Genomic DNA, 14634 nt, shown 5'->3' with positions numbered 1-14634 from the left:
AGGGCTGGCGGGAGCCCTCTGAGGCTGCCCAGCACCAGCACCAACACCAGGGATCTTGGTTGCCCAGCGGCGTCAGGGCCTGTACCTGCGGGGACCAGATGGGGCAGCGCTTCTCAGGGTCAGGGGTAGGTCTGCCCCAGGGCAGCACTTGCCTGGGGGGGGGGGGGGCCGGGAGTGGGGAGAAGCAGAGAGGGAAGGGGGCCAGGGCCACGGCTGTGGTTGGAGTGACCACAGCCAGATGAAGAACTTCCTGATTAAGGACTGAGACCCCAAGGAGAGTACGGCTTGCCTTCAGACAATCTGTCCAGATCCTGGTTGTTTTGGACCGAGTTTGCCTTTAGTCTGATTGGTGTGGACACGGGGGAGGGACTGCGCAGCACATGTGGGAGCAGGGACCTCCCTGCTGGCTACACTGAGGGGGAGTCCCTGGCAGCGCCTTTGGTGGGCTGTGTGACCACAGGCAAGGCACCAACCCACAAGGTCTCTTGTGCAAGAGAGGACCGGCGTGGGGTCCCTTCGTAGGGTGGTTGTGGGCAGAGGGTGCCCTGTCCGTGCGGGGTCTTCAGGAATGCCTGCCTGCTCCATACCCACCCTCCCTCCCTGAGATGCCTTTATGAATGGAGGACAGCATGACAGGTGAAGATGGGGCTGGTGGTGCAGACACCCCTGGCTTGGCTGAGCTCTTGTGCCACTCGTGGGCATCCCCACTTGATGACCACAGCCCCCGTGCCAGTGTGGGGCAGGGTTCCCTTGTCGGGTGGTCCCTGGGGAGAGGCTGGCCCAGCACATCCTGCCTACCTGGCCTGCAGAGAGCTCTGTGGAATCGGCAGCCTGCGCTGGTCAGAGCACAGGGTCAGGGTGTCTGCCTGCTAACTCAGGAGGGACTGGGTGCTGCCAAGGCCCAGGCTGCAGCCAGCAAGGGAGGAGCCCTGGTCTCAGGAGGGTGTAGGGTAGTTGCAACAGGAGCAGAGGGGAGCTCACCCCTCAGGCACCCACTGTCTGGGTCAGGGTCTCGGCTCACCTCGAGGTGGAGATGTGTAGCATGGCCCCGGTCTGCTGGGATGAGTGTGCTGCGCCCCTCCTGCTCCCCCCTCTGGGAGAGAACAGTCCCAAATGTGCAGCTGAGGACGGAGCAGATGGGCTGGAGTCTTGGGTCCGGCCCTCCATCTGTACAGCTAATGAGCGAATGGCATGGCTTCCATGCTCCTGGCACCTTCTCCTGGAGAGCCAGTGGCTGGGCCCTGCGGGAACATGGCCCTCTCCTGGGGCAGGTGTAAGTGAGGGGGATGCAGAGGGCCCTCTCCTGTGCAGAGGCCAGCCCCATGCTCCTTGAGGGCTGTTGGGGGCAGAGGCATCAAGGAAGGGATGAGTAATCAGAAGAGCCTGCTTCTTCCTGGAACTCTGCTTCCAACAGAGCGTACGTGGGTTTCCGCCGGCTGGACGGACTTCCTGTGTGGGAAAGGCCGGTGGGCGCGGGCCCCTCGGGTGGGGACACACACCCTTCCCAGGACAAGATGTTTCATTTGGCTCTTGGGCAGCACCCAGATGGGCCTCCGTATGGAGGGGACATCGTGCCCTGGAAGACCCTAGGATGGGGCCTGGGGGGCTGGATGGTCACACGGAGAGAAGGTAGAGTGGTTCCTGGAGGTCTTGGCTTCACATTGACAAGAAGTGGTCCCGGCCCAGGCAGGCCCCAACTCTGGTCAGCTGAGCTTCTGGGCTTTGGGAGCTCCCTGTCAGTCAGGGGTTGTGGTGTGGCTGACCCCGGGCCAGGTGTGGGTGGCCCCTCCTGAGCTCCCTCCCAGGTCAGCCAGGGGCATGCGAGGGGGGGAAGTCAGGGTGACACTCAGGGAGGCGCTCCTGGCCCAGCCCACACAGGGGAGTGGGAGGGGTGCTGCACAAGGCAGAGGGGACCTTAGGAGAGCCCAGCTGTTTCTGGACAGTCCTCAAGGCTCCTGAAGCCCCAGGGCTCTCGAGGAAGCCGCCCTGGCCAGAGAGAGCGGCCGGGCCCGGGGATGAGTCCTTGGGCTCAGCCTTCTTCTGTTTCCTGTTGGCTTCATGGCTCTGTGCCCGCTGTGCCGGCGGCCGTCCAGCATCACCAGCTGCCGCCGGCCTCCTGCGCAGGCCCAGGTGGGTGTGGGGTGGGGACAGGGCTGGTTCGCCCGATGCAGGGGGACCCCTCCCTCCACACGCAGGAGCTTCCTCTCCTCCCAGCAGGCAGGCCCGGCTCCATCTGGTGACTTTTCAGGAACATGCCCCCACCCCCAGAGCCACTGTGAGTCTGTCTCTGCTTCTCTGGCCACTCCTGGGGGCTCCCTGGGGGTAGGTCCGTTAGATAAAGGCCACAAAGCAGGGCACCTGCCTCCAGGGAGCCCAGGCCAAGGTGGGTGGTGATGGCCAACCTGCCCCTTCCCAGCCTCCACCAGGCCAGTGCATGGGAGCTGAGGGCTAGGGCCTGGGATGGGAGCCCCTAGAACATATGAACCAGGGCACCCATGAGGGCAGGATGCAGTGGACGGGCCATTAATAGAGTCCTGTCCCTGCATGGCTGTCCTCTGTGGTTAGTGCCACCTCTGTGGCTGAGCTGGGGGCTGCCAAGACAGGAGGGGGCAGGTCTTCCACTGAGGAAGACCCTCAGTGAGGCTGGCATGAGCAGGCTCTGGGCTCAGCTGGGCAGGCAGAGGAGAGCAGGATGTTGGGACCCCACCGTGCTGAAGATCCTGGGTCTGCTCAGCAGCCTTGGTGACCGTGTGGTGCCTACTGCATGGGAAGGGACTTCTCCAGCGGGAAGGCGCTGGGCACCAGACACTCTCTCGCCCACTGTGCTCACTGCTGCAGGAGCCTGGGCCACCGTGTACTGCTTGTCCATCACAAATGCTTCTGTCCCATCACAACCTATCAGGTGAGACGCTCAAGTTCCTGCTGGCTTTCCCTCAGGCTGGGTCCTGCCGAGAGCTTGTGTCACCAGCTAGTAAGGGGCAGGCTGCTGTGGTACCCTGCCCAGAGGCGTGAGCACCCAGGTCCTCGTGGACGGATGCTGCAGGCTGGTCAGTCTGCATGGTGGATGGGGCTTGGCTGGCTGTGCGAGCCTATTCCCACCCTCTAGGAACACTTGCCTCCCGGGCTCCCTGGGGTCTGAGTGCACAGGCCTGGAGAGGGTGGGCTAGGCCAGAAGCAGCCTGCAGGGGCAGAGTGAAGTCCCAGCGGTCTGCCCCCCTGGTCCTCCTCCCTTCTGAGCTGGTCCACGAAGTTCTCAGGCTCCTACTGGAAGGCTGAGCCGTCTGCCCAATGGGGAGGGTGCTGGGGGACAGAGGCCTGTCCTGGCAGGTGGCACATCTACTGTGGACTGCCATTCTCTGCTGTGCCCCAATCCCTAGCCCTGAGCCCTCCACCAGGCTTGTCTGGGGCCAGCCCTGGGCCTTCTCCACCTGGCCAACCAACCCCAGGGTCTTCCCCCCTCTTGCAGACCTCTGGGCACAGTCACCCTGGAGTCCTGCCTGGAGAGCCGACTCATACTCCTTGATAAAATAAAAATAGTTGGGAGGAGGCGCCCAGACGCGCAGGGGGAGGGGGGCACGAGCTGCTTCTCAGACGTTTAAATAATCTCCGCCATATGTGTGTGGGCCTGTCCCTCCCTCCGGCGAGGCGCTGGCCAGGGGCCGGGCTGATCCCCCGTGGGTGCGCAGAGCCCGGTGTGGCAGGGAGCCCACTGACCCCTTCCTCTTCTCTCCCCAAGCGCAGTCTGAGCGCCTACTGCATGCTGAGCTGGCCCCAGGAGAGGGCAGGTGTAGCTCAGGGCCACCGAGGGGGAGTGGGGGAGCGGGGTGGGGGTGGGGCTGAAGACCCCATAGAGGTTGCTGGGCTCAAGCTGGGGGTCGGAGCTGGAGGAGTCTTGGGCTCCCTGTGTCCTGCTGTTGCTGCCCCTTTGAGTAGAGTGGACAGAGGAAGAGCTTGCTTAAAGATCCTTCAAGAAGGCAGACAATTGCTGGGGAGGGGAGAGCCTGGCCCGGGCTGTTTTGGGGGGTCTGCTCCCCATGCCCCAGCCCTGTTTGCCTGTGCTCAGTGAAGGGACAAGTGAGGCAGGGCCTGGGCCCCGCACACCCCTTGTGGAAGTGGGGCGCAGGACTTCCAGAGTCTGCCTGCGGTGTGTGCTCACACGGGGAAGCCTTTGGGCGTCATTTGTGGGTTTTGTGGGAAGAGTAAATTGATTTTCTAGCCTCCCTAGGGAAAAGGCGGAGCTGCTGACCTGCTCTGGCCTCTTGCGACTGCTCATGTGAGGACAGGGTCAGTGTCCGTTGTAGAAGCAGGAGCCGGTGCCTCCCAGCGTCCTGTTGGCAAGGATACTTCCCCCTTGGACAGCAGTAGCCCCTAGAGGAAGAAGAGAGTGAGGGGGAGACTGAGGCACAGAGACAGGCAAGGGCTGCACTCAGACTCTGCTTCTCGGCCACTGTACAGGACAGGCCATCCAGGTCAGCGGTTCAGCCCTGAGGCGGGGCCAAGCTGAGGAAGGCCATGGGCACCTGTCCTCTGGGGCATCTGTGTAGGGAGTGGCCCTGCCTGTTCCTGTCTGTGCTGGGCACATCCTGGCTCCGGGCCCCTCTGGGAATGCAGCTGGGGGCACTGGCACTGCTGGTGATGACCTCACCCTTGAGGCCAGGATGGTCAGTGATGATGGCATCCCAGGGGCTGGCTCCCATCAGCTCCTGGGGCTGGCTTGGTGGCCTTGGCACGGAGATCCCAGCCTGTGCTCACCCACATTTGAGTGTCTGATGTGGGCCAGTCCCAGACAGCATAGGAACAGAGTGGGACAGGACAGGGTGGTCTTGCCCAAGGTCCCTGGGGGTTTGGGAACTTGTCTCATCAGGCATCCGCAAAGCAGCCTCAAAGATCCTTGAAGGAAGATCTCAGGTCACAGGACAGAACCAGTAGAGGTGTGTGCAGGGCACGGCTGAGGGGATCCCTGTCCCCCACGGAGCCCTTCGGCCCCCAGCTGGCCCCCAGCTGGCCCCCAGCTGACTCGGCCGCCTCGTGGGCCTGTTGGTCAGGTGAACCCTGGCTCGAGGGCCCGGAGGCCACGTCTGCTGGCACTGGGGCCTGGCTGCTGGGGACTGACCTAGGGTGAGCACTACAGATGGAGTCGGGGTACTGGGATGTCAGCTTCCCCCCGGCACCAGAGCAGCTGGTGCTCTAGGGGCAGGCAGGGTGGAAACCAGGCCAGGTGAGGTGGTGTCCCAGGTGGGGGTGGGCTGGGCTCCTGTTCCTCTGGAGAGGGGGTTTCTCAGGTCCTGGGGCCCGATCCCTCTGTAACCCTGAGGGAGCATGTGGGGGCTGGCTCATGTGGACATGAGCACATGTGGACATGGGGGTTGGGGGGCCCGCCTGGTGCTTTTGGAGAGCTGCTAGATCATAGATGCCCCCTGCCCTCTAGCTGCTGCCCCCTCCCTTTGAGGGCTGGGACTCAGCCCCTGTGGGGGAGGATGGGGAAGGAGGAGCCTTGCCTCCTGGCTTGGGGGACTGAACCATTGGGGTTCGGGGCCTGCCTTGGGTTTAAGCTTATCTTAGCAGTCACCTGAGGCACAGCCTGCACTGTGGGGCAACATGGGTGCCCCCGGAACCAGGAGCTCCCCCATGGTGTCCTACAGCCCTCGAGCACCCCCACCTTGCATAGGGGCCACAGTTCTGTGTCCACCTGCCTCATGGAGTATCCGAGGTAGGGTGGGGTCACCCTCTGCTTCCGGGCAGCACAGGGGCTTCACTGGCAGAGTCATGCATCAAGCTGGCTTGACTGGACCTTCCTCCACTTGAGCAGCAGAGGACCATGCCCTGGGTTGGCTGAGGAAGACTCAGGGAGTCTGGGGTGCAGGAGCTGGGCCCACTCAACCTGTGCCCCCAGCTGCAGCCCCTACCCAGGCAGATGGGGCCCCCAAGCCCCCCTGGCTGATGGCAGGAGACCGTTGATCAGCTAGTGGCTGAGAGCCCAAGGGCATGACCTGAGGATGGCAGGGTGTGGCTGGCTGGGAGAGCTTTTGAGGGGATGGGAGGTGAGAACATGCACCCCCCCCAGTGGAGCCAGCTCTGGGGGAGGAAAGAGGAGCAGGTGTGATCAGGTGTGAGCTGGATTTGAGGAGCTATAGGCCTTTGAGGCAGGAGGGAATGGCCCAGCGTCGGGGAGGGACAGCTGATGGGGGGCAGTGATCCAGGACAAGCAGGTGGGGAGGTGGGGACCACCCTCGGACCCGTGTCTTGATGCTCCCTGCCGGTTTCCGGTCCCCCTGTCCGGCTCTGACTCTCCCCACTCCCTCATCACGCCAAGGCTGTCAGGGCTCCCAGGACCCACAGCCTCTCCCATTCCAGAGGCTGAGAGCTTCCTAGTCCAATTCCATACAACGCTCCTCCTGCAAGGGACCGAGTCAGTGCCACTCTGGCAAAGGCTTTTAATTGGGTTCTGGCATTTGACTTTGAGTCGATTATGTTGGATCTGACCAGGTGGGGCCCTGGTCACCTCCTGTGACCAGCTCTGGAGCTCTGGGCCTGGCTTCTATCTGTGCTGGGGACAGAGGGGTGATGGTTCCTGTCTCAGCACAGCCCAGTGAGGACGGGGCAGGGGCCCCAGGGTGGGCTAGGGGCTCACGGGCCTGTGGCAGAGGGGCCCTGGGGTCCTCACCTTAGCAGGTTGTTGTGACTGGGGTGGGGTTCTGCTGCCTGGTCAGCTCCCAGAAGCTGCCGCTCCTGCCCCCCAACCCTGGGACTGCAAGAACCCCCTCAGAGCCCTGGCAAGTACAAGAGATGTGGGGTTAGGAGCAGGGGCTTCTGCTGGAGCTCTGGCCAGGATGGAGAGGGCCAGCAGCCTGTGAGTCCAGCATGGGGAGGGTGGTGGGAGGACTGTCACCCTAGTCCTTACAGCAGTGTTCCTGAGTCCCTGGAGTGGCTACCTCTCTGTCTGGGCTGTCATTGCTAGGATGTGGGGGCTGGTGGCTTGTGCCCTCATCGACACTGCTTCCTGCCCAGTGCCCTCTTGGTCCCCAGCTGGGAATTCCCTTGGCCTAAATCCTCTGGCCAGCTGGGCAGGACCCAGGCTTGGATTAGCACAGGGGATTGGGTAGAGGATGGGCGGGGTGAGCAGAGGCACTGCAGCTCCCCTGCCCTTGGACTCAGGGACGCTGCCTCTTTGGGGATCCCTTCGTGGCCCTGGTGGGTGGGCAGGCTGGCCTGGGGGCCACAAGAGACAGCAGGTGAGAGCTGGGCCATGCCGGAGGTGCCTCTAGCAGGAGGAAAAAGCGGCGGCAGAGAGGGGCCCGTGGAGCCCCTGTGCCACTTGCCGTTGCCTAAGTGGCTGCTGAGCCAGGCTGGGGGATACTGGCCCCTCTGGCTCTGGGAGCCACCCCTGGCCAGCGTCCTAGCATGTCTGTCCCCCGGCCATCTACCCCCAGCCAGACCAGGGCAACAGTGGCCTGCCTGGTGGAGGCCCTCCTCTGGGTCGGAGCGAGTGTGGCTATGTCCCGGCCGTGGTGGCATCTCAGCCCACTAGGTAAGGCGGCCGGGAGGGGCCAGGACAGGCCTACTCTCCTCTGAAGGCCCTCGCCTGGGGGCCAGAAGGTGGGGGCTGCTTCTGGGGGAGAGAGGCCTACCTCCTCCCAACGAAACCGTGACCTCCTGCTGCTTGGCTCTGCATCTGGGGGTCACGGGACTCCAGCAGCACACCCAGTCTGCCTCTGGCCGCTCCTTGCTCCACCCCCACTGACCCCCAGGCCTGGAGGCTAAACACCAGACAGGCCGTGGGGAGGGTAGGGGTGGGGGGGTTGGGTCAGGCAAGGGCTGGGGGCAGGAGCCCGGCTGGGCACTCAGGTGGCTTGAAAGCTTTTGGTGAGGGGGTTCCTGGCACTCTGGGGGGCAGTAAGTGTGGGTGCAGGACACGACAGACCTCAGAGGTGAGCAGAATGCCCCTGACGAGTGTGAGAAGTGGCTGTGGCGGGGGGGTGGGGGTGGGGTGGGGGGTTGAGCCTCTGGCAGGTGATGAGAACGTCATGTTTGTGTTGGCAGGGCTGGCCCATGGACGGCCCCATGTGGGGCTGTGTGGCCCCACGGGCTCTCCACTCCAGCTGAACGATGGGGCCTGGCACATGCTCTGGGCCTCCGGGGCACCCCTGGCCCCACGTCCTGCCTCGCCACCCCTACCCCCGCATACCAGCAGCCCACTTTAAGCATGCCCTGTGGAGCCAGCCTCCCTGTCAGGGTCAGGGATGGGCTTCCTCACTGGCCAGTCTCTTCGGGCTGGCATGTGCCTGCACAGCGGCTCCCGAGGGTCCCTCGCTGGGTGGGTCTTGTGGGGTTTAGTGACTTGGCGCTTCAGCAGATGGCACTGTCTGCATCCTGGGCTCTCTGTAAGTAGGTGTGAGGGTGGGGTGCCTCTCTAGTGCCAGGAGGCTGCCGGCCTGCTGGGTGCCCCCTGACCCCAGGACCTGGCAGACATGTAGGCTGCAGGCAGGAGGCCCAGTGGACAGAGGAGTGGGAAGAGAGGGAAGGAACGCCAGGGAGGGGTTTGCGTTCTGGAGCTGAAGTCTGCTTCTGCACCTGCTGCAAGCCTTGGCCTCACAGGGCCTCCCCCCAGGGGTGGACGAGTGCTATGCTCCCCTTACTGCACAGAGGAGGAGGAGGAGGTTGGCTTTCCTGGACACCACGGGAAGGGGGCTCAGGCTCTCAGGAGAGCCTGTGGCCGCTGGCTGCTGTCTATGCCCAGCTCAGGGTCTCAATGCACAGAAGCCCCTGCGAGTGGCTCAGCCACCACAGCCCCTCATGTGTCATAGACTTTGGGGGTGGGTCATGGCGGTCAGTGGGGCCAACAGAGGGTGGGTGGGCAGGTAGCTGGAGGAAAGGAAAGCAAAGCTGTGGAGGAGCTGGGCCCGACCCGGGACCTCCCCCAACCCAGGAGAGGCTGGCCACATCCTGGCCAGGCCCAAGAGCTGGGCTCCTAACCCCCATGGGCTGGCGGGGGGTGCGGTGGATGGTCTCCACGCCTCGGCAGCACGTGGTTGGTAGGCGGTGGGGCTGGCCCAGCCCTCATGCCACTCCTGTCTATCTCTGTGTCTGTCATCTGTCTGCCTGCTGCGTCCGTGGACATCCAGTGGAGGGATGCATGAGTGCCATGCAGGCGGGGACACAGATGGTGAAGCTCCGTGGCAGCTCCAAGGGCCTGGTCCGCTTCTACTTCCTGGACGAGCATCGCTCCTGCATCCGCTGGCGGCCCTCACGCAAGAATGAGAAGGCCAAGAGTGAGCGGGGCAGCCCTGGGGGGAACGACTGGGGGGGCATCTCAGGGGGAGCAGCATCCTGAGCCCTGGGCCTGGCACGTGGGTCCAGTGGCCTTGGGGTTTTGAGGTGACCTCTGGATGCCAGGTGGGATGGGGTAGGGGCCCCATGCCCTTCAGTGCCCTGGTTGTGTTCCTGGATCTGGGTGGGGCTGAGGGGTAAAAGGAACTTCAGTCTGGCTGGGGAACAAGACCTTCCAGAAACAGAGAGAGACACACACCAGCCGGTCACACCAAGGGCAAGGCGGCCTGGGGCCGGGAGGAGTCCTGAGCCAAAGGATTTGTGCAGGAAGGGAGAGGTTGGTCTCTGAGCAGGGCATGGTGGGGACCAGGCTGAGGGGTAGGAATGGACCAGGAGAGACCCAGGGCTGCCAGGGCAGGGCCTCAGCCCAGCAGTTGCCAAGGGCACTATTGCTGCCAGAGGCCTAGGAGAGGGCCTTGCTGCAGAGGCCCGTGGAGGGCATCCTGGAGGAGACGGCTGGCACTGCCCCCTGGGCCCAGGGAGGTGACACTGCTGAGCTCAGTTGGAGTTCCTCCTTCTGCCCGGCACTGTTCCCTGCACTGGGCATCCTGGGAGCTGGGCAGTCCCTCCTCACAACAGGGCAACCTCACGTCCTGACAAGCACTGGGGTCAGATAGGGTCACAGAAGCCCCCGGAGGGGAGCAGCCGACAGGGCAGGGCCGGTGGGTGGGCCCAGGGTGCTGTTCAGAGCTGAGTCTCCATGAGGGAGGAGATGGGGGCAGCTGTTCCTGATGGTCACGCCTCCTAGTCTGGAGGCCCAGATTCCAGGGAAGTGGGCTCTGCATGCTGAGCGCTCACGGGTGAGAGCAGAGGACAGAGGGTGAGAAGGGAGGATCCCCAGAAGGGCTGCCCTGCAGGAGGCAGGAGGCATGAGGCCGGCTAGAGGGGCAGTGGTGGGGATGGAGCTCAGGGTGCTGGCTTAGGGCAAGGGGGCTGCTGGGCTGGGAGGAGCCCCCACCACTTGTACGGACCAGCCCCTATGAACACCTTTCTGAGCTCAGCTCCTTGGCGTCATTCAGATTTGTAGGAGGGTCTGTGGAGCACGGGGTGCTGCGTCCAGTAATGAAAGCCCTGCTAGAGCAGGATCCTGCTGCTCCCGCTGCCCCCTCTTGCTGGTGCCAGAGCTTCCTAGGGAGGCAGCCCAGGGTCAGCCCAGCCTCAGAGTTGGGAGGCCCATAGGCTTGTCTGGGCCTTGTCACCCTGCAGCCTGGCTGCTTAGTGCACAGGCCACAGCTGGAATCACTAAGTAGGGGGAGGCCGCCCCCCTCTGGAAGGGTGTGTAAAGACACCCCCAGGGAAGTGGGGAGCAGACCTCAGGGTCAGAGCAGAGCAGGGAGGGCTGACCCACCAGCCTGAGCACGTTTGTACTTTCTCTTTCTCCTGCCTGAGGGCCCTGTCCCCAGCCCTCCCCGGCCGTCAAGCTCCTCCCCAGCCCCAGCAGACCACCAGCCTCGCCTCCCGAGTCCCTGTGTGCTGAGCTGCTGTGGCGTGGGGCCCGGGGGCGGCTGTGACAGGTGCTCCCCCACCCCCCGCAGTTTCCATCGACTCCATCCAGGAGGTGAGCGAGGGTCGGCAGTCGGAGATCTTCCAGCGCTACCCCGATGGCATTTTTGACCCCAACTGCTGCTTCAGCATCTACCATGGCAGCCACCGAGAGTCGCTGGACCTGGTCTCACCCAGCGGGGACGAGGCGCGCACCTGGGTCACCGGCCTGCGCTACCTCATGGCAGGCATCCGCGATGAGGACAGCCTGGCCCGCCGCCAGCGCACTAGGGACCAATATCCTTGGTCTTGGGGGACAGACCTCAGGGACACACTGTGTCTCCCTCCCTGTGGGGTCATCCTGCCCCTGTCAGGGCCACACATTTGGGGAAGGATGCTTGGGCTGGTGTCCTGGGCAGGGGGCGGGGCACGGCTGGACCCATGTTGGTCCCTAACTCGGCCCTAAAGTGGCTGAAGCAGACATTTGACGAGGCCGACAAGAACGGGGACGGCAGCCTGAGCATCGGTGAGGTCCTGCAGCTGCTGCATAAGCTGAACGTGAACCTGCCCCGGCAGAGGGTGAAGCAGATGTTCAAGGTGAGGCGAGGCAAGGCCGGGGGCTGCAGGTGTGTGGGAGCTGCAGGAAGTCGGGCAGGGCCTGCAGTCAGTGGTCACTGAAGGAAGCCACCAAAGGTGGCACACTGGCCCATCTCACAGGCCATGTCTCTGGTTCCCCGCCCTAGGCAGTCTTCCCAGTTGCCAACCGGCCTGGTGTTAGAAGTTACAAACGCACATCTGTCAGCTGACAGGGAGGCTTTATTGTCTGTAATTAGTTTCTGTCTTTCCAGAACTCCTGCTGCTGCAGTGGGGAGAAAAGGTGGCATCGGTGGGTTGTGCTTTGTGGGGTTGATGGGCAAGCAAACCCAGTTCCTAGGCTGCAGCCTGGAAAAATGCTTCTCCCTCCCTCTCCCTCCTTCCCTCCTTCCCTCCCTCCCTCTCCCTCCCTCTCCCTCCCTCTCCCTCCCTCTCTCCACTCTCCCGCCTCCCCCCCCCCACACACACGAACATAGGCACACACACAACCGACTGCTCCACCAGGCATAGCCACTGGTGGCTTCACATGTGCTCTCATGATAGACAGGTGGTGGCACTCAGCTGGAGAGAGGGGAACCTGTAGCTCAGAACACATGGGTCTGGGCATGAATGAAGGGGCCAGTGGGACACCCTCAGGCTGCTGGCCAAGGACTCGAGGTGGCTCCCAGGGCCCCTCCTGAGGGCCCCCAAGAAGATAGAGCCTGCCTGGTCAGTGAGGAGCTGGACCTCAGGCCTGCAGATCAGCAGCCCCCTGCCCCCCCATGTACCCTGCCGACCCTACCTCTAGGGGCAGCTCCAGGGTGAGAGGCTCTTCCAGAATGGTGAGGCTGTTGGGGGCCAGGCAATAGGCTGGGTTAGGACTCAACCAACCTGGCCTAGGCAGGGGCACCCCGAATGGGGTACAAGTGCACACAGTCTCCCAGGGCCTGAAGGTCAAGTGTAAAGTCCTGGCTTGAAGACGCACCCACACTGGGAGCTCTGGGGAGCCCATGCCCACCTGCTCCTCCTATAGGGACACTGGGCCTAGGTGCACTCAGCACAGGGGCTCCCCACAGAGCCCTCTGACCAGCCACCGACTTGGCTGAGTCTGGGCTCTGACCTGATGCCCTTGAGGAAACTCAGAATAGGGAGGAGATGGCTGCAGCCTGGGTCCTGCCAATGGGGTGGGGTCTAGGCTCAAGGGAAGTAAGCAGCAGGGTAGGAAGGGCCCTGCGGAGCCCAGACCCAGGGCAGCTCAGAACCAAGCAGCCATGTCCGTGGGAGTCCCTGAGAGCACAGGCCTCCCCGGCCCTCTCCACAGCCACCCTCCGCAGGGCTCTGGAACCCAGGGAAGGAGGGCTGACCTCCAGCCAGGCAGGGCAGCTTTGCTCGTTAGCATCAATTTGGTCGTCGAGAAATCTCAATACTGTTTCCATCGGAAGTGCCTGATCAAAGGAGAGTCTGTGTGGTGGGTAAAGGCTGCCTTGAACAGAGTTTCATCAAGTCTGAGATAAGAGCAGAGTGCAGTCTAGGCCCCGCGTGGCCTCCAACACCCTGTGCTGGCTCCGAGGCCTGGCCCAGCTCGGTGGCTCCTGCCTGAGCGCGCCCTCACCTCCCGCGGTTGCTGTCTGCAGGAAGAGTGGCTGAGGGATTCCTTCAGGAAGCACTTCTGGGGCTGAGGGGCTAGGTCTGTCTTTTTGGGTCTCCTGAAGGTCTCATCCCCATAAAGTGTTCTTACTCACCCTGAGGGCTGGCAGCTGGACAGAAAGCCAGCAGCCACCCCATCCTGGACTCCTGGCTGTGCCACCCAGCACTGAACTGGGTGGGAGGCCAAATCACCCTGTAAGCCAGACACTCAACACAATGGGCATCTCTGCCCAGCTCCAGCCACACCCTGGGAGCACTGACAGCCTGGCTCTGTCCCCAGGGTGCCCTTTGACCTGCAGCATGTGCCCTGGCCTGGCCTGGCCTGCTGGCTCTCAGACCCAGGGCTGCCCTCAAACCGAGCTCCAGACACATGTGGTCTTTGGTGTCTTCTGGGTCCCAGCACACGGGGCTCTGGGCTCTGATCCTGCTCCAGCCTTGGCGAGGATGCTGGGGTCCTAGAGTGAGGCTCTCGGGCCCTGCTAGGTGCTCACCTCAGTGTCAAGCTAAGGGCAGATGTTAGAGATCAGCCTTCCCAAGAGCAGTGCTCTCACTGGACACAGGGACGTGCAGGTGGCTGTGGTACCCTGGTTCCCTGCTGATGATGATGGTCCAGAAAGGGCCTCAGGGACCTAGTGCCCACCCCCATCACCCCAGATTGTGTCATCACGTGAGGAAAAGACTCCAGATGGCACTCACAGCTGGGCATATTGCTGTCTGTGGTGCTGACCTGATGTCCCTTCCTGCCGTATAGTCAACCTCCAGGCAGGTCTGGAGCTGCACCTTCTATGGGGACTTTCCTACCCATTCCCAGGGACCGCCATGGCCACAGGGCACCTCAGGCTCTTCTGGGCAGCCAGGCCTGCAGTTGCTGTGTCTAGTCCTCTGGGTCCGTCCCTGGCCTTGGTGTTCAGTGTTCCCAGGGTCTGACACTTCAGTAGATGCTCCCTGAGTGAGTGTGTTCATGAAGGGGTTTCTGGTCTCACTGGGGTCCCAGAGGGTTTGCCCCTGGGTTTCCTGCAGGTGTTGTGGGAGCTGCCCTGTCTGCAAGAGAAAGACAGTGGCCAGGTCCTCTCTCTGTTGTGGGGACTGAAGCCAGGGCACTCCTGTACACCTTGGGGCCTTGTGCTTTTCTTTTTAACAATGGGCAACCAATTATAATTACAGGCCACAACCCAGGGTGGGCATTAACTCCAGGGTGGGGTGTTAGCTCCCAGTATAGGGTGTTGGCTCCAATGTGTGGTGTTGACTCCAGAATGAAGTGTTGGCTCTCAGGGTGGAATGTTGGCTCCAGGGTGGGGTGTTGATCCCCAAGGTGGGGTGTTGACTCTTGAGTGAGGTGTTGGCTCCAAAGTGGGGTGTTGGCCCAACGTAGGATGTTGATTTTAAAGTATTGGCTCCAGGATGGGGTGTTGGCTCCAGAGTAAGGTGTTAGCTACAGTGTGGGGTGTTGGTTCCAGGATGGAGTGTTGGCTCTCAGGTGAGGTGCTGGCTCCAGGGTGGGGTATTGGCACCAGGGTGGGTTGTAGGCTCCAGAGTGGGTTGTTGGCCCCTAGGTGAGGTATTGTCTCCAGGGCAGAGTATTGGCTGAAAGGGTCTTGGCTCCAG

At 62.9% G+C, this 14634-nt stretch overlaps 1 protein-coding gene across 5 annotated transcripts in view; it reads left to right on the top strand.

Moving 5' to 3' along the window:
* The window catches only part of PLCH2 (phospholipase C eta 2), a 63466-nt gene that overhangs the window by 30022 nt on the left and 18810 nt on the right, over window positions 1–14634 (top strand). For 4 of the 5 annotated variants that reach the window (XM_072819979.1, XM_072819978.1, XM_072819980.1 and 1 more), the window contains 3 exons: window positions 9123–9269; window positions 10863–11106; window positions 11277–11406. In XM_072819979.1, the coding sequence (XP_072676080.1) occupies window positions 9123–9269; window positions 10863–11106; window positions 11277–11406 (521 nt within the window). Of the gene's footprint in view, window positions 1–2776; window positions 2903–9122; window positions 9270–10862; window positions 11107–11276; window positions 11407–14634 lie in introns of those variants that run through there. The other variant, XM_072819981.1, reaches the window with a different exon arrangement.

This window comes from Canis lupus, chromosome 3, assembly GCF_048164855.1.
Source record: "Canis lupus baileyi chromosome 3, mCanLup2.hap1, whole genome shotgun sequence".
In the NCBI taxonomy this organism is placed as follows: Eukaryota; Metazoa; Chordata; class Mammalia; order Carnivora; family Canidae; genus Canis; species Canis lupus.
Note: the sequence above shows the minus strand (reverse complement) of the source record. Positions and strands in the feature narration are given on the sequence as shown.